This window comes from Lonchura striata, chromosome 26, assembly GCF_046129695.1.
Source record: "Lonchura striata isolate bLonStr1 chromosome 26, bLonStr1.mat, whole genome shotgun sequence".
In the NCBI taxonomy this organism is placed as follows: domain Eukaryota; kingdom Metazoa; phylum Chordata; class Aves; order Passeriformes; family Estrildidae; genus Lonchura; species Lonchura striata.
The window spans coordinates 1,281,867-1,306,343 of record NC_134628.1 but is presented as its reverse complement, the minus strand read 5'-3'; the positions used below and the strand labels follow the sequence as shown (position 1 = coordinate 1,306,343).

General features: G+C 61.1%; 2 protein-coding genes across 2 annotated transcripts in view; both read right to left on the bottom strand.

The window, feature by feature from the left end:
• Nucleotides 1-2,571: 2,571 nt before the first annotated feature.
• On the bottom strand, nt 2,572-7,786 carry PEF1 (penta-EF-hand domain containing 1). Its single transcript, XM_021554897.3, has 5 exons — nt 7,740-7,786; nt 6,697-6,823; nt 6,001-6,156; nt 5,412-5,555; nt 2,572-4,113 (listed from the first exon to the last, which is right to left on the bottom strand). The coding sequence occupies exons 1-5, from the start codon at nt 7,755-7,757 to the stop codon at nt 3,878-3,880; spliced, it is 681 nt and encodes a 226-aa protein (XP_021410572.1). The 5' UTR covers nt 7,758-7,786; the 3' UTR covers nt 2,572-3,877.
• Nucleotides 7,787-8,616: 830 nt separating this feature from the next.
• Nucleotides 8,617-24,477, bottom strand: part of COL16A1 (collagen type XVI alpha 1 chain) — a 28,899-nt gene continuing 13,038 nt past the window's right edge. The window contains exons 26-70 of the mRNA XM_077788512.1: nt 24,376-24,411; nt 23,971-24,024; nt 23,699-23,815; nt 23,586-23,621; nt 23,361-23,468; nt 23,152-23,274; nt 23,027-23,080; nt 22,427-22,468; nt 22,308-22,343; nt 22,128-22,181; nt 21,992-22,060; nt 21,291-21,335; nt 21,182-21,208; nt 21,045-21,110; nt 20,906-20,959; nt 20,774-20,827; nt 20,646-20,699; nt 20,510-20,554; nt 20,312-20,428; nt 19,533-19,568; nt 18,796-18,870; nt 18,632-18,676; nt 18,307-18,351; nt 16,761-16,814; nt 16,613-16,666; nt 15,947-16,000; nt 15,245-15,289; nt 15,109-15,162; nt 14,994-15,029; nt 14,076-14,138; nt 13,919-13,990; nt 13,189-13,242; nt 13,039-13,083; nt 12,177-12,221; nt 12,022-12,075; nt 11,869-11,922; nt 11,707-11,757; nt 10,844-10,933; nt 10,714-10,749; nt 10,561-10,605; nt 10,281-10,469; nt 10,120-10,186; nt 9,863-10,039; nt 9,058-9,135; nt 8,617-8,975 (exon numbers count right to left, since the gene is read on the bottom strand). Of these exons, the coding sequence (XP_077644638.1) occupies nt 8,773-8,975; nt 9,058-9,135; nt 9,863-10,039; nt 10,120-10,186; nt 10,281-10,469; nt 10,561-10,605; nt 10,714-10,749; nt 10,844-10,933; nt 11,707-11,757; nt 11,869-11,922; nt 12,022-12,075; nt 12,177-12,221; nt 13,039-13,083; nt 13,189-13,242; nt 13,919-13,990; nt 14,076-14,138; nt 14,994-15,029; nt 15,109-15,162; nt 15,245-15,289; nt 15,947-16,000; nt 16,613-16,666; nt 16,761-16,814; nt 18,307-18,351; nt 18,632-18,676; nt 18,796-18,870; nt 19,533-19,568; nt 20,312-20,428; nt 20,510-20,554; nt 20,646-20,699; nt 20,774-20,827; nt 20,906-20,959; nt 21,045-21,110; nt 21,182-21,208; nt 21,291-21,335; nt 21,992-22,060; nt 22,128-22,181; nt 22,308-22,343; nt 22,427-22,468; nt 23,027-23,080; nt 23,152-23,274; nt 23,361-23,468; nt 23,586-23,621; nt 23,699-23,815; nt 23,971-24,024; nt 24,376-24,411 (3,012 nt within the window). The 3' untranslated portion in view covers nt 8,617-8,772. The remainder of the gene's footprint in view (nt 8,976-9,057; nt 9,136-9,862; nt 10,040-10,119; nt 10,187-10,280; nt 10,470-10,560; nt 10,606-10,713; nt 10,750-10,843; nt 10,934-11,706; nt 11,758-11,868; nt 11,923-12,021; nt 12,076-12,176; nt 12,222-13,038; nt 13,084-13,188; nt 13,243-13,918; nt 13,991-14,075; nt 14,139-14,993; nt 15,030-15,108; nt 15,163-15,244; nt 15,290-15,946; nt 16,001-16,612; nt 16,667-16,760; nt 16,815-18,306; nt 18,352-18,631; nt 18,677-18,795; nt 18,871-19,532; nt 19,569-20,311; nt 20,429-20,509; nt 20,555-20,645; nt 20,700-20,773; nt 20,828-20,905; nt 20,960-21,044; nt 21,111-21,181; nt 21,209-21,290; nt 21,336-21,991; nt 22,061-22,127; nt 22,182-22,307; nt 22,344-22,426; nt 22,469-23,026; nt 23,081-23,151; nt 23,275-23,360; nt 23,469-23,585; nt 23,622-23,698; nt 23,816-23,970; nt 24,025-24,375; nt 24,412-24,477) is intronic.

Here is a 24,477-nt window from a genome sequence, read left to right as displayed (position 1 = left end):
CCAGGGGGTCACTATGGGCAGGGTGCCACCACGGCCAGCAGTGCCACCACGGGCAGCAGTGCCACCGGGGCCAGGGGGTCACCACGGGCAGCGGTGCCACCACAGCCAGCTGTGCCACTGCACCCAGCAGTGCCACCACAGCCGGCTGTGGCACCACGGCCAGGGGGTCACTATGGGCAGGGGGTCACCACGGGCAGCGGTGCCACCACGGGCAGCAGTGCCACCGCAGCCAGGGGGTCACCACGGCCAGGGGGTCACCATGGGCAGCAGTGCCACCAGGGCCAGCAGTGCCACCAGGGCCAGGGGGTCACCGTGGGCAGCGCTGCACATGCAGGGACACTCAGCCACCGGGCCCAGGGGGTCACCACGGGCAGGGGATCACCGCGGGCAGCGGTGCCACCACGGCCAGCTGTGCCACTGCACCCAGCTGTGCCACCACAGCCGGCTGTGCCACCGGGGCCAGGGGGTCACCACGGGCAGGGGATCACCGCGGGCAGCAGTGCCACCACGGGCAGCTGTGCCACCAGGGCCAGGGGGGTCACCACAGGCAGCGGTGCCCCCATGGGCAGCGGTGCCACCAGGGCCAGGGGGTCACCACGGCCAGTTGTGCCACCACAGACAGCAATGCCACCATGGCCAACTGTGCCACCGTGGCCAGGGGGTCACCACAGCCGGCGGTGTCACCACACCCAGCTGTGCCACCACGGGCAGCGGTGCCACCACAGCCAGGTTCTCCCACCACAGCCGCCGTGAGCAGTTGGGTGTGCCACCAGGGCCACATGCGCCACCGCGAATGCCACCTCAGTGAGACGTGCCACCACACCCACGCGTGTCCCCGCGCCCCCCGCGCCATCCCGGGCTGCCTTTGCCAAGGGCCGGCCCTGCTGGCGGTCCCCGTCCCGTGTCCCCTCCCCGGGTCCCCCGAGGGGGACACTGACAGCGAGGAGCGCGGCGCCACCCGGTGGCGGCTGCCTGCAACTGCAGGGGTGTGTATAGATTTATATATTCTATATATTCTATATATATTATATATATTTATATGCGTGCATAGATTTATATATTCTATATATTCTATATATTATATCTATATATTTTTATATGTGTGTATAGATTTATATATTCTATATATTTTATATATATTATATATATTTATATGCGTGTATAGATTTATATATTATATATATTTTATATATATTATCTATATTTATATGTGTGTATAGATTTATATATTTTTAAAAATATGTAAAAATATCTGTATTGTGCACAGATTTAGATATAGATGCGTATAGATATGTATGTGTGTATATATTTATATACACAGGCATAAATATATATCAGTATATGTAAATGTAAATGTAAATGTAAATGTAAATATAAATATAAATATAAATTATATATAATATATATTATACATGTGTATATTTCTATTTGTATTTGTATTTCTATTTCTATTTCTATAGATGCCTGTTTGTGTTCAGACCTGAACACTCCCCTTATATATTTTTTAATATATATGTCTATATATACATCTCTCTGTGTATATATATATTTATATTTATATATATATGAAAAAAACACCCTGCATATATTTTATATGTGAATATATGTACACGTAACCACACCTATTTTATTATATAATATATAATATCAATATGTAATGGAAATATATTTTATGTTATATAATTTACATAATGTAATATATATTATATAATATACATAATGTAATATAATATAATATAATATAATATAATATAATATAATATAATATAATATAATATAATATATATAATATATAATATATAATAAATATACAATATATAATAAAAATATAATATATATAACCTATAATATATATTATATATAATATATATATTATATATGTATACCTCTGTGTGTATATATGTAAATACATAAAAGTATATATTATGCAGGTATATTTTATATATATATATAATATGTATGTATTTTTAATATATTTATATGTATTTTATATATACTTATATATTTTATATTTTTATATATTTTAAATATATAAAAATATATATAATACACATATCTATGTATAAAATACATAGCTAAAATAAATATAAAATAAACATAAAAATATACATAGACATATGTCTATTTTACACATATATCTATGTATAAAATAGATATAAAATACAGAAATATCTATAAAATCGGTATTTATAGATGTATTCACATCCCCCTAACCCCTCCTCCTCCAGCCCAAGCAGGGCTGAGCTGTGACTCCACAGAAATATTGGAATTATTCCAGGGAAAATATCCTCGGAATGCTGGGACAGCCCGTCCTGCCGGGGCTGGGCTCTTCCTGATCTCGGACCTGTTCTCCTTCCGTTCCCTAAAAATTCCTAAAATCCCTTGGAGATTCCTGGGGTAAATTCCAACTTTATCCCCAGGGAAGAAAACTTCCGTCACGGATCGGATTTTTCTGCACGTCAGCAGCCCCTCCCCAATCCTTTCTTTTCTATATTTGGCCATGAAATTCCCGAGATTTGATTTTTGGGAATGGGGTCCAGCCCCGGACACAGAGACCACGGAGCAGCCAGAGCACGACAACAGGTTTTATTCCCAAGCTGGAAAAATCCAGCTGGAAACTTTGGATTTGGCTTCGGGATTGGCGACGACGAGGGGACGACCCCACGGGGCTGCAGCAGCGCATCCCATTCCAGAAAAAAAACAGGGATGAGACCCCCAGGAAAGAATTCCCAAGGTGGGAGGCGCTCCCAGGGCGCTCGGGGAGGGAAGGGCTGAATTTTAATCCTCGTTTTTCCCCTTTTCTGCTGCTTCCCAACCCAAGGCTCAGCTTTTCCTCCCGGAAATGGTGATGGAATTTGGGGCTGGCACGGGATCTGAGATGGTTTGGCCATCCCAATTTGGCATGGGATTCCCAAACAATGAACACAAAAAATCCAAGCCAGGAAAACCCAACGGGATTTGGGGTGGATCAAGTTGGAAATTTGGTGCCGGGGTGCTTCCCAATCCAAGGTTCAGCTTTTCCTCCTGGAAACGGGGATGGGATGAAGCTGGAATTTGGCAAACGGGATCCAAGATGGTTTGGCCATCCCAATTTGGCGTGGGATTCCCACAAAACGAACACAAAAAAAATCCCCAGCAGGGTTTGGGGTGGATCGAGCTGGAAATTTTGCGCCGGGGTGTTTTCCAACCCAAGGTTCAGCTTTTCCTCCCCGAAATGGGGATGGGATGAAGCTGGAATTTGCCAAACAGGATCTAAGATGGTTTGGCCATCCCAATTTGGCGTGAGATTCCCACAAAACAAACACAAAAAAAAAAATCCAAGCCAGGAAAAACCCAGCGGGATTTGGGGTGGATCAGGCTGGAAATTTTGCGTCGGGGTGCGTCCCAACCCAAAGTTCAGCTTTTCCTCCCCAAAACGGGGATGGGATGAAGCTGGAATTTGGGTCTGGCACGGGATCTAGGATGGTTTGGCCATCCCAATTTGGTGTGGGATTCCCACAAAACAAACACAAAAAAAAAATCCAAGCCAGGAAAACCCCGCGGGATTTGGGGTGGATCGAGCTGAAAATTTGGCGCCGGGGTGTTTCCCAACCCAAGGTTCAGCTTTTCCTCCCCGAAACGGGGATGGGATGAAGCTGGAATTTGGCAAACGGGATCCAAGATGGTTTGGCCATCCCAATTTGGCGTGAGATTCCCACAAAACAAACACAAAAAAAAATCCAAGCCAGGAAAACCCAGTGGGATTTGGGGTGGATCGAGCTGGAAATTTGGCGCCGGGGTGGAACTCCTGGAAGGGCTCAGCCCCATCCAAGGGGAGGATGAGGATGGCTGGAGCTGCTGGAGAGCTGCAGAATTCCCGGGTTTTGGAGCGGGAATGTCAGAGCAGGCGGGTGACCACCATGGTGAGGAAATCCTCGTAGCTGAGGCGGGCGGTCCCCGCCATGGCCGCGTCCTTCTCGCGGAAGGCGTCGGTGAGGCTCTGCAGCTGCATGCAGATGTGGATGAACCGGTCCAGCTGGATGCTGGGATTGGGATCGGGAGAACGTTGGGAATACCGGGCCAGCAGCAGCTGGCAGAACTGGGGGCTCAGGTGGTAGCCCATCTGGGAGAAAGCTGGGAGCAAGGGAAAATTCGGATTAAGGAGCGGCTCTGAGAAATGACCGGGGCTGCAAGGCATTAATGTTCCCATTTAAGAGCTCAAATGGCACAGAACAGGATAATTATAAATGATAATTAGATTTTTCCACATATTTGGTCCTTAGGAGGCACCAGCCCAGTTATATAATCCTGGTGGTTTTTTTTGGTTAAATTTGTTTGAGAGCACTGGAATTGAGCTCACTTTCTTTCTCCACTGGACAAAATTCCTTCTCCATGTCCCACACATCCCCACCCACCTCCCACTCCCACCACCCTTCCCGCTCAGGGTGTGCACGGGCAGGGCTCTCCAGAGGAATAAAACCAAAATTCCAAACATTTTTCCCTTTTCCACACACCTGCAGGACTCTCCCGAGGAATAAAACCAAAATTCCACACATTTTTCCCTTTTCTATACACCTGCAGGGCTCTCCCGAGGAATAAAACCAAAATTCCAGGCATTTTTCCCTTTTCCATACACCTGCAGGACTCTCCAGAGGAATAAAATCACAAATCCCAGGCATTTTTCCCTTTTCCATACACCTGCAGGGCTCTCCCAAGGAATCGAACCAAAATTCCAAACATTTTTCCCTTTTCCACACACCTATAGAGCTCTCCAGAGGAATCAAACCACAAATTCCAGGTATTTTTCCCTTTTCCACACACCCCAATGCCCAGAGCAATCCCCAGCGACCAATCCCAGATGAGACTTTCTGGATTTGTTCATCTCTTCAGAGTGGCAAAAGAGTTTTGTTGTCATCTGGTTTTGTTAATTTTTTTTTTTGTGCTGGGGAGGGTTTTGTTTATTAAATAAACAGGTTCTTTTCCACTTCTCTCTGAGAAAATTCTTTCCCGAACCAGGTGGGTGGGGAGGGGCCGTGGGGATTTGTTTTCTGGGGGCTCCTCCAGAGGGTTTTTCCTAAATTTGCCCTAAACTGGGACACTCACCCACCTTGCTGGAGCTGATGGAGCCAGACTGATCCTGGTACTGCTGGAAAAGGTTCCTCCTAGAGGGTTTTTCCCAAATTTGCCCTAATTTAGGACACTCACCCACCTTGCTGGAGCTCGCTGAAGCTGATGGAGCCAGAGTGATCCTGGTACTGCTGGAAGGGGCTTCTCCAGAGGGTTTTTCCCAAATTTGCCCTAAAGTAGGACACTCACCCACCTTGCTGGAGCTCGCTGAAGCTGATGGAGCCAGAGTGATCCCGGTACTGCTGGAAGAGGCTCCTCCCAGAGGGTTTTCCCCAAATTTGCCCTAAAGTGGGACACTCACCCACCTTGCTGGAGCTCGCTGAAGCTGATGGAGCCGGAGTGATCCCGGTCGTACTGCTGGAAGAGGCTCCTCCACTGCTGGATGAAGCGCAGCAGGGCGGAGAAGCCGTAGACGTCGATGCGCCCCGACCGCGTCCTGTCGAACATGTCTGGACAGGGAGGAGCAGGAACGGGGCAGGGAGGAGGGGAGAAGCTGCAGAAACTTCCAGGGAGCTCAGGATCCACGCCATGGCTCCCTGGAATCCTGCTCTCATCCCAAAAATCCCCCTCGCCAGGGCCACGATCGATGGGACCGTTCAACCCCCAAGCTGGTAAGAGATGGCACCAAAAGAAACTGGGGCAAGCTCGGGGTCAGCCTCCACATTTTTTGGGTTTCCTTTCTCTTTCCTCTCTGTTTTTCTGGGATCTGGGGCTTGTGCAGAGTTGGGATTTCCTATCCCAAGCAGGATTTTGGGTCCTGCTTGGTTTGCCCAGCTCTGCCTCCAGCCGGGAGCGCTGCCCAGGGAAAAAGGGGAATTCCACCAGGATGGGCTTCACCCCAAACCCAACCAAACCAAACCAGCTTAGAAGAGGGGCAGGAGACCCCAGACTCACTGATCATGAGCAGACAGGTCTCATCGTTGAACGAGGACCAGTTGTTGTTGACCAGAGCCTGCTTCAGCTCCTTGACGGAGATGAACCCGCTGTGATCCGTGTCCACCGTCTGGAACCAGGAGAACGCCTCGGGGTCCACCCCCGGGGGGGCATTCCCTGCGTGGGGAGAGGCCATCGCCGCTGTCACCTTCCCCTCGGACCGGCCACGGGCTGGGCTGGCCCCGGGGGTGGCTCCCAGGGCTGGGCAGAGCTTCTCCTCCCACGGGTTTTACAGGGAGAAATCCCGGCAGAACTCCCGGGAGAACGGGGCAGGAAGGGCTGGGATGGGCACGGAGCGGCCGGAGCCGGGAGTGGGCGGGAACCAGAGCCAGGGATGGACAGGGACCCCACAAACCCGGCAGCAGCGGGAGGTGGATGTGGGGTGAAAGTTTTAAGGCTGCTTGGCACTTCCTCTTCCTCCTCCTCTTTCCCTTTTTCCTCCTCCTCTTTTCTCCTTTCCCTCCTCCTCTTCCTCCTCCTCCTCCACGAGTTCAAAACAAGAAACCGGGACATGGAATTTCATCCTCGTGGTCCCTTCAACCCCCGCCCGAGCACCGCACTGGGCACCCCCCAAGCCCCCCGAACCCGCACCGGGTGGGGACCCCATCGCTCCCCACCTCTGTCCCGGGACCGCCGCGGGGAGAGCCCCGGACTCACCTCCCGGGGCCGGCCCGCCGTAGGGACCGGGCGGGGGCTGCCCGTAGGGTCCCGGGGGTGGCCCCCCGCCGTAGGGACCCCCGGGGTAGGGGCCGACCGGGGGGGGCTGTCCTGCGCCGGGGTAGCCCTGGGGAGGGGACAGAGCCGGTGTGAGGCGGGCACCGGACACCGGGCACCGAGATGGGCACAGGGACGGAGCCCTGGAACCCCTGAGCACCCCCCGGTCCCCACCCCCAGATCAGCTCCCGGTACCATCCCCGCCCCGGTCACAGTCCCGGTCCCGGTCACAGTCCCCGCTCCCGGTCACAGTCCCGGTCCCGGTCCCTGGTTCCCGGCGCCGCTCCGGGTTCCGGTCCCGCTCCCCGGTCCCACTCTCCGCCGTCTCTCCGGTCCCGCTTCCCGGTCCCCATTCCGCGCCCCTCGGTCCCGGTCGGGCTCCTTGCCGCCGCTCTCACTCCTCCGGTCCTAGTCCCGGTCCCAGTCCCAGTTATCCGCCCCTGCTCCTGGTCCCGATCCCGGTCCCGGTCCCGGTTCCCTGCCACCACTCCCGGTACCGATCGCGATCCCGATTCCGGTCTCTATCCCTGATCCCGGTCCCGCTCCCAATCCTGGTCCTGATCCCAGTTCCGGTACCGGTCCCGGTCCCTATCCCTGTCCCGATCCCCGATTCCTGTCCCGCTCCCGGTTCTGGTTCCGGTCCCGATTCCTGTGCCGCTCCCGGGTCCCGGTCCCGGTCCCGATCTCTGTCCCGGTTCCGGTCCCTGTCCTTGTCCCGGTCCCGGTCCCGGTCCCGGCTCCGGTTCTGGTTCCGGTCCTGATCCCGGTCCCGGTCCCTGTCCCTGTCCCGATCCCGGTCCCGGTTCCGATCCCTGTCCCGATCCTGATCCCGGTCCCGGTTCCGATCCCTGTCCCTATCCCTGTCCCGATCCCGATCCCCGATCCCGATCCCGATCCCGATCCCGATCCCGGTCCCTTTCCCTGTCCCGGTCCCGGTCCCGGTCCCGGTTCTGGTTCCGGTCCCGGTCCCTGTCCCGGTCCCGGACCTGCCCCGGGTACGCCATAGCGCGTCTTCCGCCCCGGCCGCGCCCCGATGACGTCACACAAACGAGCAGCACCCATTGGCTACTCTGAGCAGTGACCACGCCCCTGGGCGGGGCGGAGGCAGAGCGGAGGCGCGCGGGGAGCGCGCGCCCGAGGGGCGCCTTAAAGCGGCAACGGCGCCCGGGCCGGGTGGGCCCCACCGGGCGGGAATAGCGCCGGGAGCCGCCCGGGAGCGGGGCTGGAATTCCCCGGGAACTCCGCCGGGATCGGCCCGGGAGTGCGGCCAGGGTCAGCCGGGGATGAGGCTGGCGACCCCACAAAATGAGGGCTGGGATTCCCCTGGCAGCAGGAGCGAGATGCCGCTAGGAGCAGGGCTGGAATGGCGGTCTGGGATTCCCAGGAATTCCGGGCATGATCCAGGGCTGGGGTCAGCCTGAGAGTTGGGCGAGAATCGCCACAAGAGCACGGGAATTCCTTTGGGGTTCCTGCAGAGGCAAGGCTGGGATCCCAGCCCATCACAGATCTGCCGGGATCAGGGCTGGGATGAGAGCGGGATCTGCGCAGGGATGGCGCTGGGATAAGCCCAAATTTGGGCTGGGATAAGCCCAAATCACGGCCCCGAGACAGGGCCAGGATCCTGTGCGATCAGGACTGGGATGCCCCATCCATGCCAGGGTCACAGGGAGCTCAGGGTCACCGTGTCCCCAGCCAGAGTGGCACCAGAACCGGCTCGAGCAGCATCCCTCGGTGCCAGGGTGGTGCCAGGGTGGTGCCAGGGTGGTGACAGGGTGGTGACAGGGTGGTGACAGTCTGGGAAGGCGGCACAGACCCACCCGTGCCCACTCACGGAGCCAGGAGCCGCGGGGGCACCAGCACTGGTGTATTTTTGGGGCAGGATCCACCCGCCCCACCGCGATCGCCACGGAGCTGTACAACCCCCGAGCCCCCCGGCACCGGCACGGCCCCGGCACAGCGGGGAAACACAATTAACAATATTAACAGCAAATTCGGGGGGCCCGGGGGGCGCGGGGCCGCTCAGCCGAAGGGACCCTTGACGTTCTTGGGCTGGAAGAGCGGCTGCTCCATGGGCACGGCCCCCAGGCACTCGGCGGGGCTGCAGTGCCCTGTCTTGCCCGGTTGCCCGGTGGCACCGGGGGGACCGGGGATGCCCGGGATGCCCTGCTGCCCCACGGGGCCCGGGGGACCCATCTTGCCGTAGCCTGGTGGTCCTTGGGGACCTGGAAGAGATGGAGTGAAAGAAAGGTGGGGTGACAGGGTGAGGGGGTGGCAGCAAAGCTCAGGGTGGGGCTGGGGGCTCACCTGGGGGTCCCGGGGGGCCGCTGTCCCCCATCAGCCCCACGCCCTTCTCGCCTTTCTCGCCTTTGGCACCCGGCTCGCCTGCGGGAGAGGAGGGTGGAGAGGAGGGGTGAGATCCCGGCACAGCCACAGCATCCCAGTGCCAGCACTGGGATTGAACTGGGGACACTGGGAATGTCCTGGGGACACCGGGAACAGCCCAGGGACACTGAGGGGGGGGACACTGGGAATGTCCTGGGGACACCGGGAATAGCCCAGGGACACCGGGAACACCTCGGGGACACTGGGAATGTCCCAGGGACACTGGGAATGTCCTGGGGACACCGGGAACAGCCCGGGGACACTGGGAATGTCCTTGGGACACTGGGAATATCCTGAGGACACTGGGAATGTCCTAGGGACACTGGGAATGTCCTGGGGACACTGGGAACATCCTGGGGACACTGGGAACAGCTCAGGGATACTGGGAACATCCCGGGGACACTGGGAATGTCCCGGGGACACTGAGAACAGCCCAGGGATACCAGGAACATCCCAGGGATACCTGGAACATCTCAGGAACACTCTGAATGCCCCAGGGACAGTGGGAACATCCCAGGGACACTAAAAACACCCCAGGGACATCGAGATCATGATGGAGACACTGGGAGCACCCAGAGACACTTGGAACACTCCAGGGACCCCGGGAACGTGACGGGGACGATAGGAACACCCCCGAGGCATCGGGAATAGCCCTGGGAAATACCCCAGGGACACGGGGAGGGTCCTGGGGACACCGGGAACGGCCCGGGGCGGGGGGCACACGTACCCCGCATGCCCGGGACGCCCTGCCGCCCCTCTCTGCCGATCTGACCCGGCAAACCCGGGGAGCCGGGGGGTCCCGGCCGGCCGGGCAGCCCGTCCTTCCCGGGGGGACCGGGCCTGCCCGGGGATGCCACCATCTCCACCGGGAAGTGCAGCCGGGAGGTGTAATACGCCATCCGCTCTGCGGGGACACGGAGGCGGCTCAGCCGGAGGGGACGCGGGGAGGGTCCCCGGGCCTGGCGGCCGCGCTCCCCCCGTTACCGTCAAACATCTTGTTCAGCTCCTGCCGGATGAACCTCTTGACCTCGTCGTAATTCACCACATCTCCCTGCGGGGACACGGCGGGACACGCGAGGGGCCGCGGCCACCGCGCCCCGCCGCAGGGGGACAGCCCCCCGCCCCACGCGGCCCCCCGTCCTTACCATCATCCCCGGGGGTCCCGGGAGGCCGGGGCTGCCCGCGGGGCCCGGCGAGCCCGGGGGTCCCCTCTCCCCCGCGGGTCCCCGCGGCCCCACCAGCCCCATGGAGCCGCTTTTGCCCGGTCCCCCGGGCATTCCGGCTCTGCCCTTCTCCCCGGGGTAGCCCCGCTCGCCGGGGGCTCCAGCGTCACCCTGCGGGCAGGAGAGGTCGGTCCTGGCGTGCCGGGACAGCGGTGGCACAGCGCGGTGGCACCGCTGGCACGGCCAGCTGGCACCGCCTCACCTTCTGTCCGGCCGGCCCCGCCGTGCCCGGTTTTCCTGGGGGTCCCTGGAAAACAGGAGCAGCGTGACAGGGATGTCCCCACCCTGGGGACACCTCGGGGACAGGCAGAGGATGACAAAATCCGCCGCTGTGGCTCCGGAGAGCCCCGCTCACCTCCTTCCCCACGGGCCCGTCGGGTCCCTGCTCTCCCTGCGGGGTGCAAGGGGGGCAGCGTGAGGTGGTGGCACCACGGGGCCACCCCGAGGTGCCCACGCCGCGGGGGACGGGGTCCCGCTGCACTCACCGGCGGTCCCGGGTGTCCCGGGGGTCCCGGCTGGCCCGGCATTCCCGGCAGACCCCGCTCGCCCACGGAGCCGCGCTCGCCCTTCAGCCCCTGCGCGGAGGAGGGAGTGGGAGCACCGGGATCGGGGGACCCCAAAGCTGGGATTGAGGGACCCCAAATCATCGGGATCGGGTGATCCCAAAGCTGGGATTGGGGGATCCCAAATCATCGGGATCGGGTGATCCCAAAGCTGGGATTGGGGGATCCCGAAACATCGGGATCGGGGGATCCAAAATCATCGGGATCGGGGGATCCAAAATAATCAGGATCGTTTGATCCCAAAGCTGAGATCGGGGGATCCCAAAACATCAGGATTGGGGGATCCCAAATCATCAGGATTGGGTGATCCCAAAGCTGGGATCGGGTGATCCCAAAGCACAGGGATTGGGGGATCCCAAATAATCGGGATAGGGGGAACCCAAATCAGCGGGATCGGGGGATCCCGAAACATCGGGGTCAGGGGATCCCAAAACATCGGGATCGGGGGATCCCGAAACATCAGGGTCGGGGGATCCCAAAGCTGGGATCGGGGGATCCCATAGCCAGGATCAAGTGACCCAAAAACATTGGGATTGGGGGACCCCAGAACATCGGGGTCAGGGGATCCCAAAGCTGGGATAGGGGATCCCAAAGCCAGGATGGGGTGATCCCAAAGCCAGGATGGGGTGATCCCAAAGCATCAGGATTGGGTGATCCCAAAGCATCAGGATTGGGTGATCCCAAAGCCAGGATCGGCTGATCCCAAAGCCAGGATCAGGTGATCCCACAGCTGCTGGTCCCCACCCCAAACCCCGAGCCAGGGCTCCAGCCCCGGCTGTACTCACCACCCCAGCGATCCCAGCGAGTCCCGGCTGTCCCGGGCTGCCGGGGGGACCCTGGGGACAGAGACCGGGGGGTCAGCTGGGGGTCACGGGTGGTGTCCCCACTCCCTGCACCCAAGGGATCCCCGCTGGGATCCCCCCATCGTGGGGGCAGCTCCAACTTACCATCAGCCCTGGGGGTCCCTGCCGGCCTTGGGGTCCCATGGGTCCGGGGTCACCCTGAGGGAGGCAAGGTGAGGAGGAGGAGGAGGAGGAGGAGGAGGAGGAGGAAGGGGGGTGGTGACAGGGTGGCCCAGGGGTCACCCAGCCCTCGCTCACCTCGGCTCCCGGCCGGCCCGTGATCCCCGGGGGGCCGGGTTTGCCGCAGTCACCCTAAAAAGAGGAAGGGACACGGGCAGAGCAGTGAGTGGCCAGACCCGAGGGATGTCACCAGCTCCTTGGGGATGTCACCAGCCAGTGCCACCATCGCTCACCTTCGGTCCTGGGAGCCCTGGGTGCCCTGTCTTGCCCTTGAAGCCCTGGAGAGAGAGCAAAGAGCTGGGTGCGTGTCGGAATCTGTGCTATTGATTCCAAAATTGCAAAAAGTCTCTGTCTTTCAGCCCTGCTGCCAAAGAAGAATTTGTAATTAATCTGTGCTGGTTTCCAGGTTGTTTATTCTGTTTATCTCTCACATGTTCTGCTGCCCTGCCCAGCTCTGTCCTGCAGGGCAGCGTGTGGGGCTCTGCCCTCAGTGGGATGTGACAAACATTCAATACCAGAAACTCCCTAGGCTGCATTTACAAGAACGTGCCAATATCTGTCACCTACGTTGGACAGTGTGTCCCCAGCCTGAACCAACAGAAAAATGCCAACACCACAGTGAGACATGGAGGGCATGAAGAAGGAGAAAAAGGACAAGGCACACCCAATTTCCTCCATCTTGTCCCCTTTGGACCCCTCATCTAGAATCCTAAAATTTTACTTTTGCACCCGTGCCACACTTAATTATTACTGATATCAAACACTCAGAGCTTGTAATTCATCCTGTAAGATTGAAAACTCTTTTCCATGGCCAGAGATCACAGCCAGTGTCTCTGGGGGCTCTGTTCAGGGGGGTTCCTGACCCCTGCCAGGGTCCGAGTGCAGACAGAGGGATGCTCTGGATTCCCACAGTTGGGGGTCCCGGAGTGCTGCCAGCAGAGCTTGGCAGATGTCACCCTGCAGATGCCACCCACGGCTCGGTGTCCCCAGGGACACACGAGGGGACAGTCCTGGCTCAGAGAGCCCCGGCTGGGCTGCAGGGACGTGCCAGGCACGGGGCAGCAGGGAGGGGTGACAAGGAGGGCTGGCACTCACCGGAGGACCCATCATCCCTGGTGGTCCAGGGGGGCCGGGGTCACCCTGGGGAGAAGGAGATGTGGGTTGGGGGTGTCCTGGGGGGTTTGCAGGAAAAACCCGGGGTTCACTCGGGGTTCCACCAAAACCCTGAGTGCTCCGAGGCCTCACCCGCAGCCCTGGCTTGCCATCCTTGCCGTCCAGGCCTTCCAAGCCAGCAGGGCCCTGTGGGGACAAGGTGACAGTGGCAGAGGGGGGTTTGCACTGGGGAGGGCTGGGGGTCCCTGAGGGGCTCGGTCAGAGCAACCCAGGACGTGGGAACAGATCCTTGGGAAATGGGAACAGATCCCGGGGGATGGGAACAGGTCCTGGGGATGGGAACAGATCCTGGGGATGGGAGCAGATCCTGGGGATGGGAAGAGATCCCTGGGAATGGGAACAGGTCCTTGGGAATGGGAACAGATCCTGGGGATGAGAACAGATTCTTGGGATGGGAACAGATTCTTGGGAAATGGGAACAGATCCCAGGGGATGGGAACAGATCCTGGGGATGGGAACAGGTCCTGAGGTGGGAGCAGATCCTGGGGATGGGAACAGGTCCCAGGGGGTGGGAACAAATCCTGGGGATGGGAACAGATCCCAGGGGATGGGAACAAATCCTGGGGATGGGAACAGATCCCAGGGGATGGGAACAAATCCTGGGGATGGGAACAGATCCCAAGGGGTGGGAACAGGTCCTGGGGATGGGAACAGATCCTGGGGATGGGAACAGATCCCAAGGGGTGGGAACAGGTCCTGGGGATGGGAACAGATCCTTGGGAAATGGGAACAGATCCCAGGGGTTGGGAACAGCCAGCGGTGCTCCCAGGAGCACCCAAGGGTGCCACATGCGGAGCCATACCTGGATTCCCGGGGGTCCGGGGGGCCCGGGGGGCCCTGGCATGCCCGCGGGGCCACGCACACCCTCACTGCCCTGCAAGAGCCACAGGAGGTGCCAGGCACGGCCCGAGGGACCCGCGGGCACACCGAGCGCCGGGGCACCCGGGCCTGGCACTCACCTTCTCTGCCACGGGCCCGGGCGGCCCAGCGGGACCGGCCTTTCCCGGGAAACCAGGGGGACCCTAAAGAGGAGAGGGGTGTCGAGTAAAGAGGGGATCCCAGTTATAAATCCCACTTTTTCCTGGCTTAATTTAATGGGATTGGTCTGGGGCTGCTCCCTGCACCGCATCCCACTCGTGTCCCCCTCGGAGGACACCCTGTCCCCATCCCTGGTGCTGTGGGGACACCGGGACACGCGGCCAGGAATGGGGACCCTCTGCCAGGTGCTGGAATTCCTAGGGGATGTACTCAGAATTCCCAGGGGGGTGTATTCAGGATTCCCAGTGGGATGTACTCAGAATTCCCCGTGTGATTTACTCAGAATTCCCCATGGGATTTACTCAGAATTCCCAGTGGGATTTACTTAAAATTTCCAGAGGGGTGTACTCAGAATTCCCAGGGGGATGTACTCAGAATTCCCTGTGAGATTTACTCAGAATTCGCAGGAGGATTTACTTAAAATTTCCAGTGTGATTTACTCAGAATTCCCAGTGGGATTTACTCAGAATTCCCCGTGGGATTTACTCAGAATTCCCAGTGGGATTTACTCAGAATTCCCAGTGGGATTTACTCAGAATTCCCTGGGAGATTTACTCAGAATTCCAGAGGGATTTACTCAGAATTCCCTGGGGGATTTACTCAGAATTCCCAGGAGGATGTATTCAGAGTTCCCAGTGGGATTTACTCAGAATTCCCAGTGGGATTCACTCAGAATTCCCATTGGTATTTACTCAGAATTCCCAGTGGGATTCACTCAGAATTCCCATTGGTATTTACTCAGAATTCCCAGCGGGATTCACTCAGAATTCCCAGCGGGATTTACTCGGAATTCCCAGCGGGATCTACTCCGAACTCCCACGCAGGTGGGATTTACTCACCGGCGGTCCCGGGAAGCCAGGCTGGCCCTGGAAACCCTGAGGAGAGACAGGAGCTGAGCTGGGCCCCACAGCCCGCGGGGGTCCGGGGGGTCCTGCCCCCCGTGGGGACACTCACCTGGTCCCCCTTCTCCCCGGCGCTTCCCGGGAGCCCGCGCTCGCCCCTGGGACCCTGCGGAGAGACGGGATGGGCTGGTGGGAGCGCCCCAAAAGCCACCCCAGCCACCCCACAGCCCCCAAGGGTGGGCACCTACCGCTGGCCCCACGGGACCGGGCAGCCCGTCCACGCCGGGGGGGCCCTGGAAGGACGGGAAGAGGAAAGGGTGGGGGGGCTGGGAGGTGCCAGCCCCGGTGCCACCGGAGAGGGGCACCCGGGGGAGCCCCCAAAACCCACTGCCCACGGAGAGGGGCACCTGGGAGAGCCCCCAAAACCCACTGCCCACGGAGAGGGGCACCTGGGAGAGCCCCCAAAACCCACTGCCCACAGAGAGGGGCACCTGGGAGAGCCCCCAAAACCCACTGCCCATGGAGAGGGAGCACCTGGGAGAGCCCCCAAAACCCACTGCCCAGGGAGAGGGGCACCTGGGAGAGCCCCCAAAACCCACTGCCCATGGAGCCCCAAAACCCACTGCCCATGGAGAGGGAGCATCTGGGAGAGCCCCCAAAACCCACTGCCCACAGAGAGGGGCACCCGGGGGAGCCCCCAAAACCCACTGCCCACAGAGAGGGGCACCTGGGGGAGCCCCCAAAACCCACTGCCCACAGAGAGGGGCACCCGGGGGAGACCCCAAAACCCACTCCCCATGGAGAGGGGCACCCGGGGGAGCCCCCAGAATCCACTGCCCACGGAGAGGGGCACCCAGGGGAGCCCCCAGCCCCACTGCCCATGGAGAGGGGGCACCTGGGGCAGCCCCCAGCCCCACTGCCCACGGAGAGGGGGCACCTGGGGGACTCACCAGCTCCCCTTTCTCGCCGGGGGGACCCACATAGCCTCGCTCGCCTTTGCTGCCCTGGGGAAGGAGGAACGAGGTGGGATTTGGGGTACAGGTGGGATTTGGGGTATGGGTGGGATTTGGACATGGATGGGATATGGGGTATGGGTGGGATTTGGGGTATGGGTAGGACTTGGGGTACAGGTGGGATTTGGGGCAGGGATGGGATTCGGGCAGGGATGGGATTCGGGCAGGGATGGGATCTGGGCAGGGATGGGATGTGGGGTAGGGATGGGATTCGGACCAGGGATGGGATGTGGGGTAGGGATGGGATTCGGGCAGGGATGGGATCTGGGCAGGGATGGGATGTGGGACAGGGATGGGATTCGGACCAGGGATGGGATGTGGGGTAGGGATGGGATCTGGGCAGAGAAGAGGGGACACGGGGACACAGGCAGGGCACGCTCAGGGTGCAGAGGCCGTGGCGTGGACGAGCAGGGCGCTGGGGATTTGGGGTGGGATTGGCCGGGCAGGACAGGGAGGATGAGCCCTGCAGGAACACGGCGCTCTGTGCCCACCAGGGTCCCCCAGCTGTGACATGGGGGGGTCCCAGTGAGCCCCGGGAGTGCCTCGGGGACCCCCGAGGGGGCTGGGGGCTGGCAGGGGCTGCCTGGTTCCCCCAGTACTCACAGGAAGGCCGGGGGGCCCCGTGGCCCCGGGGTAGCCGGGTTGTCCTGGAGGTCCCTGTGGGTGAGGGTGATGCCACTGAGCCACCCGCAGCGCCCCAGGTGCCACCCCCCACGGGCCACCGGTGTCCCCCAGGTGCCACAGCACTCACCGGCTCCCCTTTGGCTCCGGCCAGCCCGGTGGGGCCACGCTCCCCTTGGAGACCCTTTGTGGGGAGAAGAGAGGAGATGCAGGGGGGTCTCCTACAGCCCCCCCCCCGGGGCTGTGCCCACCTGGCAGCAGGAGCCGGGCACAGCCCGCGGGCTCTGTGACCTCTGCTGGGACCCTGCCTGGGCTCCCTGCACCCCTGCGGGCACCGGGGGCAGTGCCCAGGCGTGGTGGGGACGCTCAGACCCTGGTGGCACGGAAATCTCAGCCCTGGGGGGGCTGCGTGGGGTGCCCAGCTCTGGCTGCAGCCCCCAGCTCCAGCCTGGCACCCCCCGGGGTGACACGGGGTGACACGGGGACATCCGGGATGGGGATGGGGTGGGGGGTTAGTGGGGTGAGGTGGTGCCGAGGTGACAGAGAACGACAGGACACGCTGGCACACCGCAGAGCACGGCCCACAGAGAGCCCCAGAGAGCCCCAGAGGGGCCGTGGGGTGGCGGTGACATTAGTGGGCGAGGGGACACGAGCGGGAGGGAGCGCAGGACCCTCCGAGGGCCGCCGGCACAGCCCCGCCGCCGCTCCTGAGGGGAGCGAGCGGGGCGGGAGGTGGAGAGGGAGGTGGAGGTGAGGATGAAGATGGAGATGAAGATGGAGGTGGTGCTGACCACGCAGGAGTGACCAGAGGCGAAGAGGAGGAGGAGGAGGAGGAGGAGGAGGAGGAGGAGGAGGAGGAGGATGAGCCAGCTCCTGTGGGGAGCGAGCGGAGCGGGAGGTGGAGAGGGAGGTGGAGGTGAGGATGAAGAAGGAGATGAAGATGGAGGTGGTGCTGACCACGCAGGAGTGACCAGAGGCGAGGAGGAGGAGGATGAGGATGAGCCAGTTCCTGTGAGGAGCGAGCAGGGCAGGACCAGGAGGGTGGCAATGGAGGTGGAGGTGAGGATGAAGAAGGAGATGAAGATGGAGGTGGTGCTGACCACACAGGAGTGACCAGAGGAGGAGGAGGAGGAGGAGGAGGAGGAGGAGGAGGAGGAGGAGGAGGATGAGCCAGCTCCTGTGGAGAGCGAGCAGGGTGGGAGCAGGAGGGTGGCAATGGAGGAGGTGGTGAGGATGAAGATGGAGATGAAGATGGAGGTGCTGGTGACCACGCAGGAGTGACCAGAGGCGAGGAGGAGGATGAGCCCAGGCCACACACGGGATCCTCCTGGCCGCCACCAGGCGTGTCCCCGGTGACCATCGGGGTCACCCGGCCCGGCTGGCAGCTCCCTGGCACTCCCGGAGCCGCGCCAGCTCCCGCCGTGCCGAGGGGACCGGGCAGGCGGCGAGTGGCAGCACCGGCTCCCCGAAGTGAGGAAGATCACCCCCAAAGAACTCCGGGTCCGCCGGGACCCCCTGCTTGGGGATGGAGGAGCGGGAATGGCAGGATGGAGATGGAGTGGGAGGGGTGGGGCAGCTGTGCCGCGGCTGTCCCGGCGGGGACAGGGACAGGGGACACGGCCAAACCAAGCGGCAGCGACACGAGGGCGCAGAGCGGAGCCGTGCTGCGTTCTTACGGGCAGTCCGGGTGCGCCCGGCGTTCCGGGAAAGCCTGGGGGGCCCTGAGGGGAGAAACAGGGAGGTCACGGCTTGGAAAAGGCGCTGGGGGAGCCTGGCCTGAGAACCTGGGGGTGCCACAGAGCTCCTGCTCCACCTCCGGGCTGGCGGCAGCGTGTCCTCCTTCGCCAGCCTCCGCGGGGACATCCGCGCCGTGCCGTGCCGTGGCACATCCGTGCCTCGCCACGGCCTCAGGGCAAGGTGCCGGGCCCCTTTGGCAACCTGCTTGGAGGGGCTCCGAGCCCCCCAGAACCCCCCAACCCCAGCCCGGGCAGGGCTACTCACGATGGGTCCGGGTGGTCCTGGAGGTCCGCGCAGCCCTGGGGAGCCCTGCGGGGAGGGAATGGGGGTGCCAGGTGTGACCAGCGAGGTGGGGACAGCCCCGAGGGACACCAGGGGACCCCAGCCCCCCAGGAAGGGCAGCAGAGGATGGGTTGGGGCTCACCCACCTGCTCTCCTCGCTCTCCCGGGATCCCCGGCGCTCCCGGCAGCCCCGGGTGACCCGCGCAGTCCGGGCTGTCACCCTGCCAGGGGTGGTGGCGACACATCAGGAACCCCGCGGTGGCTCTGCCGCCCACGCCGAGCCCCGCCAAGGCTCCCCAAAACCCTCCCAGCTGGGGGACAGTCCTGGATGGCCGGCGGGGAGCATCCCTGGGGAGCGGGGGGTGGCACCAGGACAGCGGTGTCCCAGGTTGTAATATTGGGGTGTGCTCCGTTACCGCCTCGAGCTGCAATCCTTTTTTTGTTTTTTTTTTCCCTTATCTCAGAGATAAGTCCCTCCAGGAGGAGCTGTTCTTTCAGCCACACGGCTGATAAAATCACAGTTCTCTTGTGAGATGCTCCGCCCAGAGGGAGGAGCCAAACGCTGCCACCAAGGATATAACGGGGTTGTACAAACAGCGAGTAAATCCCATTTTCCAAGAGGAACAGCTGAGACCTTCTCTGCACTGGACTTCCAGAGGGAAACCACATCAGTCTGCAGGAGCACTGCTGGGACAGAACCATATCTGCCACCACCGCCCCAGCCAGCGAGTGTCAGGCTGTATCTCTGACTCTGTCAGTGGCTCTTCTTTTATGCTATTATATGTATTTGGTTCTTTGTTCTCTTTTTGCTAATAAATTGTATTTCTGACCTGGAGCCTCTCACTGCTTTTGCTTTTCAAACAGGACAGCCAGCGTCACTCACCCGAGCCTCCTCTGCCCGCGGGAGCTGCGCCAAGCACTGCGAGAAAAGGCCGGAGTCACCCGGCTGTGACAAGGGACTGGCCTGTCCCCCCTCCCCGGGACCCCCCCGGGTGTGCCCGCGGTCCCAGAGCTGCCAGTGTCCCCAGAGTGTGTCCAGAGCGTGGCACTTCCCCCAGATCCTGCCCAACCCGGCCCCCGTGACTCAGGGGTGTCTCCATCCTCACCATGAGGAGTCAGGCACCCAAATCCCACCCAACCCAACCCCTGCAACTCAGGGGTGTCTCTCCATCCTCACCAAGGGGTGTCGAGCACCCAAATTTCCACCCATCCCAACCCCCCATGACTGGGGGGCATCTCTCTATCCTCACCATGAGGAGTCAGGCACCCAAATCCCACCCAACCCAATCCCTGCAACTGGGGGGTGTCTCTCCATCCTCACCAAGGGGTGTCGGGCACCCAAATTTCACCCAACCCAATTCCTGTGACTTGGGGGCGTCTCTCCATCCTCACCATGAGGAGTCAGGCACCCAAATCCCCACCCAACCCAACCCAATCCCCGCGACTTGGAGACATCTCCTTCCTCACCAGGGGGTGTCAGGCACCCAAATCCCACCAAACCAAATCCCTGTGATTTGGGGGCATCTCCATCCTCACCATGGGGTATCAAGCACCCAAATCCCCACCCAACCCAACCCAACCCCTGCGACTTGGAGACATCTCCTTCCTCACCAGGGGGTGTCGGGCACCCAAATTCCCACCCAGAGCTGTGGGATCGCTCACCCTGGCACAGTTCTCGCTGCCAGGGGCGCCTGGCATGCCCCCATCGTCGTTCTCCCCCTCCGCTGCCCCGGGAGCTTCCAGGGCTGCCTGCAGCTGGGCACAGTCCCCGCAGAGAGTCTGGCAAGGGGGAAAAGGGGAGTCAGGGGTGCCCCAGGGGTGCCCCGGGGCAGGAGGGTGACCCCAGACCCAACCTCTCACCTTCAGCACCTCGATGTTCCTCTCAGCCATGACGGCCAGAGGCCCCTGGAAAGGAGGGATGGGTGGAGGGAGGGATTGTCCCCACCTTGGGGACAGCGGGGACAGGGGGGGACACCACCATGGCACTGCCACCTACCAGGTCTCCGGCCGGTCCTGGCAGTCCGGGCAAGCCGTTGTGCCCCGGCATTCCCTAAATCCAAAGGGGAATGTTCAAACCCCGCCCAAAAAAAGGTGAGGCTGGGCCCCGCTCTCCCCGTGGCTCACCTGGCGGCCGGGGGCACCGGGCGGCCCGGGGGGGCCGGGAGCTCCGGGGGGACCCTGCAAGACCCCAAAACACGATCAGAGAGAGGCGAGCGGCCAGCAGGGTGGCAGGGGCACGGCGAGGGTGACACCGACCTGCGGGCCAGGCTGGGGCTGCCAGGACATCCCGGTCCATAATCCTGGCGCTCCCTGCGGGTGGGAGAATGCGGGAGGGTGGAACGGGGCCCGGGGGGTGCCCCGGAGGGTGGCACAGTGCCACGGGGGTGCCACTCACCGGCATCCCGTTGTAGCTGGGCTCCTGGCGAGGGCTGGAGGGGCAGGAGCACTCGCCGGGGTCTCCCTGTGGGCACAGGGGGTGAGGGCAGGGCGGGTTTGGGGGGGCACGGGGGGTGCACCCGGAGCCCCACTCACCTTCTCTCCCTGGGCGCCCTTCTCCCCCTGCCAGAGGAAAGCAGAGATGGGCGTTAGGGGCGCCCCCGGTGCCCCCCACCCACACCCCTGGCACGCCCCCCACACCTACCGGCTGCCCGCTGGGGCCGGGGAGCCCCCGCTGCCCCTCGGGGCCCTGCGAGGAAGAGGAGGGTGAGGAAGCTGCCCGGCTCGATGGGGACGAAGGTGCCAGCAGGGTGGCACTGCCCATCCCGGGGGGCCAGTGTTGGCGCCCAGGAACACACAGAATCACAGATATGATTATCTGCATTTGTGCTTTTATTGAGCTCTGGGAGTCGGGGTACAAACCCAAATCTGACTCCGACACGGCTTTTGAGCTGAGCATATTTCATATTCTATCGTTATATAACTTACATATTCATTATTAAACTTATATTGTTCTGTTGTATACATTGACATGAGTTTCTAGTGATCTTTCTTAGGTCCCTGACCACAGTTTCTCGTGATTATCCTTACATTTAACTTACATATTAATTATTAAACTTATATTGTTCTGTTGTATACATTGACATGTTTCTCATGATCTTTCTTAGGCCCCTGACCACAGTTTCTCATGATTATTCTTACGATTAAACAGTAATTATATTTAATTACTAAACAATCATCCCATGTAACAATTCTATCATTTATCATGTACAGGTGCAGTTCTAGCAAGCACAAGTTCTCCATGTGCTTAACGTATTTATTTTTCCAGGGCCTACTAAGTTTAATTTTCCTATTAACCCTAAATCCCCATGATTTTACAACCCTTTTACTACCACCGGGACCTACCGGGGGTCCTGTGACGCTGCTCCCGGGTGCTCCAGGGGGTCCCGTGGGACCTTTGGGGCCCGGAGATCCCTGCAGGGGAAGGACAGCAGGAATGGGGGGCACGGCGGGCACCAAGGCCGGGGGGACGCTGCCTTACCTTGGCACCTTTCTCTGCTGCCATCCCCGGGGGTCCCTGCGGTCCGGGGGGGCCCTGGGGGCAGGACAGGGTGTTGGTTCCCCCTCCTTGTCCCCAGAGGTGCCACACAGAGGGTGGCAGGGGTGTGACCCCATCAGCCAGGGCTGGGCACCCCAAAAGCCCACCCCAAACCCGACTCACGGGGGGTCCGGGGGGGCCGCTGCTCCCGGGGTCTCCCTGGGAAGAGCAGAGGGTGTGAAAGCCACCAGAGCCACCGGGCACGGGACAGCAGGGGACAGCACAGGCACCCCAAAACCCACCTGAGGTCCCGGCTGGCCGATCCCCCGCGGTCCTGGCTCGCCCTGCGGACACAGAGGGAACTGGGGTGTCCCCAGGACCCCACACCCACACCCCACAGGGGACACAGGGGGGCACTGGGGTGTTCCCAGGACCCCACACCCCACTGGGGGCACAGAGGGGAACTGGGGTGTCCCCAGGACCCCACACCCCACTGGGGACACAGAGGACACACTCTGCACCCCACTGGGGACACAGAGGGGAGCTGGGGTGTCCCCAGGACCCTGCACCCTGCACCCTGCACCCCACAGGGGGCACAGAGGGGCACTGGGGTGTCCCCAGGACCGCACACCCCATTGGGGACACACAGGTCACTGGGGTGACCCCAGAACCCTGCACCCCAAACCCAACACCCCACTGGGGACACAGAGGGCCACCGAGGTGTCCCCAGGACCCCACACCCCACACCCCACTGGGGACACACAGGGCACTGGGGTGACCCCAGGACCCCACACCCTGCACCCTACACCCCACAGGGGACACAGAGGACACACCCCACACCCCACTGGGGACACACAGGGCACTGGGGTGACCCCAGGACCCCACACCCGCACCCCACTCACCTGCAGCCCCTTGGGCCCGGCAGGACCCCGCACCCCCGGCAGCCCCGGCTTCCCCTAAAACACAGCAGGGTCACCCCGGGGCACGGTGCCAGCGGGCGCCGTGGCCGTGGGGAGGGGACACTCACGGGTCTGCCCGGCTGGCCGCTGCCCGGCGGGCCCCGCTCCCCTCTGGGGCCGGGTTTGCCCGGGATGCCAACCCCGTCCGGGAGGTGCCCGAGCACGGCGGGGCCGGGCTCGCACGCGTCTCCCTGCGGGGAGGGGACAGAGAGGCACGGAGGGGTGGGTGACACCGCGGGGACAAGGGACAGCTGCCCAAAAATGTGGCGGCTCTCACCTTGTCGCCTTTGGGGCCGGCTGGTCCCCTGATGCCAGGCTCACCCGAGAGCCCCGGGACACCGGCCGTGCCCGGCGTGCCCGGGTCCCCGGGGCTGCCAGCGTCGCCCTGGCAAAGAGAGGCGACAAAGCTGGCACACGGAGGGAGGGGACAGGGCACACAGAGAGGCCACGGTGCCCTCTGCCACCACTGAGCCCACCCGGAGCCACCCCGAGCCCCCCTCACCTTCTGCCCCTTCTCGCCAGCCTCGCCGGGTCTGCCCTGGGGAAACGCAGGAACGGGTCAGGCTGGGGCATCGCCCCCCAAAAACGGGCACGGGGGGCACGGGGGGCACTCACCGCTCTGCCCGGGGGGCCAGCAGGACCCCTCTCACCCGGTGGCCCCGGCACTGCCAGCGCTGTCGCTGTCCCCTGCAGGGCTTGCGGGGTGGCAGGGCACTGCCCGCACTGCTCGCCCTGCGGGGGGACATCCCGGCCGGGAGGTGGCCTTGGCGACAGGGACACGGCGGGGGGCTCACGGAGCCCTCACCCCAGCGCTGTCCCATGGCCAGGTCTCAGCAGGGACAGGCAGGGACAGGAAGGGACAAGAATGTCCCCAGTGCTGCGCTCACCTTCTCTCCCTTGAGCCCCCGCACGCCTGGATCTCCCTTCTCTCCCGGGATTCCCTGCACCCAAAACCCACAGCAGAGGTGACACCGGGGTCCCCAAACCTCCTCTCTGAGCCCCCTGAGCCCCACAGTGTCCCCAGTCATTGGTCTGCACCCAAAACCCACAGCAGAGGTGACACCAGGGTCCCCAAACCTCTGCTCTGACACCCATCAGCCCCCTGAGCCCCCACAGTCATTGGTCTGCACCCAAAATCCACAGCAGAGGTGACACCACGCTCCCCAAACCTCTGCTCTGAACCCCGTGAGCCCCCACTCACCAGTGTGCACCCAAAATCCACAGCGGAGGTGACACCAGGGTCCCCAAAATTCCTCTCTGAGCCCCCTGAGCCCCCCAGTGTCCCCACTCACCGCTCTGCCCGGGGGTCCCACATGGCCGCTGTCCCCCTGAAACGGAGCAGGGCCAGGGGCAGGGCCAGGATCAGAATTCGGCTCAGGATCAGCCAAACCTGC

What these genes read in the sequence shown, in the direction of transcription:
- PEF1 (XM_021554897.3), bottom strand. An exon ending in CGGCGGGCCGGCCCCGGGAG is followed by an intron (nt 6,157 to 6,696) that starts GTGAGTCCGGGG and finishes CTCCCCACGCAG; the next exon opens with GGAATGCCCCCCCGGGGGTG. An exon ending in CTTCAGCGAGCTCCAGCAAG is followed by an intron (nt 4,114 to 5,411) that starts GTGGGTGAGTGT and finishes CCTTGCTCCCAG; the next exon opens with CTTTCTCCCAGATGGGCTAC.